This window comes from Canis lupus, chromosome 10 (assembly GCF_048164855.1).
Source record: "Canis lupus baileyi chromosome 10, mCanLup2.hap1, whole genome shotgun sequence".
In the NCBI taxonomy this organism is placed as follows: domain Eukaryota; kingdom Metazoa; phylum Chordata; class Mammalia; order Carnivora; family Canidae; genus Canis; species Canis lupus.
Genome location: NC_132847.1, coordinates 28,616,254 through 28,618,619, shown reverse-complemented (window position 1 = coordinate 28,618,619; position 2,366 = coordinate 28,616,254). Strand labels below are relative to the sequence as shown.

At 47.0% G+C, this 2,366-nt stretch overlaps 1 protein-coding gene across 1 annotated transcript; it reads left to right on the top strand.

Moving 5' to 3' along the window:
- Positions 1–260: 260 nt before the first annotated feature.
- On the top strand, positions 261–1,944 carry TPD52L3 (TPD52 like 3). The gene has a single exon (XM_072840289.1). It carries the CDS (start codon positions 595–597, stop codon positions 1,117–1,119), a length of 525 nt encoding a protein of 174 aa, XP_072696390.1. The 5' UTR covers positions 261–594; the 3' UTR covers positions 1,120–1,944.
- The last annotated feature ends 422 nt before the right edge of the window (positions 1,945–2,366 follow it).

The window sequence follows — 2,366 nt, the reverse complement described above, 5'->3', positions numbered from 1 at the left end:
GTATTGGGCTTTTTAAATAAATTTCTGTTCTTACAAAGGGTTCAACTGATTTTCAAGAGTTTGGCCAAGTCTGGGGTGGTGCAAAGAGGTCTGTAAAGGAAGCCAGACTTTGTTCGAAGGCGGAGATCTATCCTGGACTGTGGCAAAAGGAAAAATACCTCTCTTCTCTGATAATAATCTGCGCACTGACCACCTCACATGTTCATTGTGACGTGGAAACACCACCAGGAGTGTGCAGTCATTTCGGGGGAGTCCAGGGTTCCTTCAACCCGGAAACCCCGCCTAGCGCCCTGAGCTCCCAGGGCCTGCCCTGCCCCTGCCCGCCCACTCCCTCCCTCCACCCAGAAGTGGATGCACTGAGCCGACGCATCCCCCCTGCATGTCAGTGACTTGAGGCCCACCGAGGAGACCCGCCCACCCACTACCATATGGATCCATCCCCCCCCAGAGTCCTGTTACACCAGCCGGGAGTCGGACCCTACAGGTTTGGATTTCCACTCTGCTGGCCGAGATTCTCTCTCCGCTGGCCACCAGTTCAACTCTCTGTACCAGGAACTGGACCTGGACTCTCTTCATGAAGATCTTTCCTAGTCCATGCCGGGCACCACGACAGAGACTTCAGCGAGCGCCCCTGAATCCTGCCAGACTGCCGAAGCAGAGGATCTCCCAGGGGCTGCACGAAAGGAGCTCAAATCCGAGCTCACTAAATTGGAGGAGGAAATTGTAACCCTACGCCACACTCTGGCAGCCAAAGAAAGGCGTTGCACGGAGCTCAAAAGGAAGCTGGGCCTCCTAGCCTTGGTGGCACTAAGGCAGAATCCGTCCAAGAGCTGGCACAACGTTCAAGTGTCCGATGTTTACATGAAACAAAAGACGCCAGCTGCCGTGTCCACCATGGGCTCTGCTGTTTGCAGGAAGCTTGGAGACATGAAGAAGTCAGCCACATTCAGATCCTTTGAAGGTCTGATGGGAGCGATCAAATCCAGAGTTGCTGGTGGAAGAGAGCTCGCCAGGGACTGCCTGCCTTCTTCAGCTGGGAGTGGGGACGATCTCCCGGCTTCAGGCAGTAGGGATGACCCACTCCCACTTACCCAGAGTGGGAATGACCCAATCCAATGAAGTAGACTTGATCAAGTTCTGAGGAGTGGAGATGATCTGGTTGCAGGCAATGGGCATGATTTGCTGCCCTTTCTGGAGCCAGAATGAGCCCCTTGGTAACCTTGCCTGGCCACCTAACCAGTGCAAGAACCCCCTTTTCTCATCAAAAACAAGCAACTAAACCACCCTTGTAAAGTTAATTGAGGAAATGGACAGAGTCCAGTTTTGAGAAAAGTAATTCCCATTTGTACATAGGCATTTGCTGCTGTTGGGGTAGAGAACCCAACATCTTGTACCCAGTTGTTTTACACTAAAGTTGGTAGGTGAAATGTATCACTACACTATCCTTCTGGATAAAACTTCTCTTTGCTTGGGCATATATTACAACACGTCACTACCTAAAGGTAGTCCCTCTAATCTAAGAAGGTGATCCTGTTTTGTTGATTCTTGAATGCTTCCCTATTCCTTTGATTTTCCTATAAGCAAAACCAAAAACACAACAAATGCATTAGGTAAACTGTAAAGGCACTTTTGTGTATCTCAACCCTCCATGGATATCCAAACACAAACTTTGCTTCAATTAAAACAAGATGTTCACCTGTTCTACATGGTTGTTTCTTTGTAGTGTCCATAAGCCAAAATGGTTTTTCTGTGCTGAAGAACAAAAGACAGACTTCCGGCATACATAAAGTTAAAGTAGCCCAACAGGCAAAGGTTTTGACCTTATACTGCAGAAAACTTTGTGTTAGGGAAAATCTCAGACTGACATCATGGACCAAACCCAAAATATGTTCTATTTTATTTAATAATTCAAGCAAATGAACAGTTTCCCCCAATAAATCTTCAACTCCCTAAGAGAAGTAAAGAACATATCTCTTTTTATTCATCATTGTATTCCCATGCCTGGCTTAGGGTAGATGTTCAAAAAACACTTGAATTAATGAAGGAATTAATATCACCTACTTCAGACATCAAATCTTGGATCAAAGAGGTTATCAACAACATGTTGACAAGTTCCTCCAACTTCTTTTTTTAAAGATTTTATTTATTTATTCATGAGAGAGACAGATTGAGAGAGAGGCAGACACAGGCAGAGGGAGAAGCAGGCTCCATGCAGGGAGCCTTATGTGGCCTCGATCCAGAGTCTCCAGGTTCATGCCCTGGGCTGATGGCAGCACTAAGCCACTGAGCCACCCAGGCTGCCCTCCTCCTACTTTTAAACAAAGCATTTTGCTTCCCTATTCAAAGATAATTTAAGACTACCATAT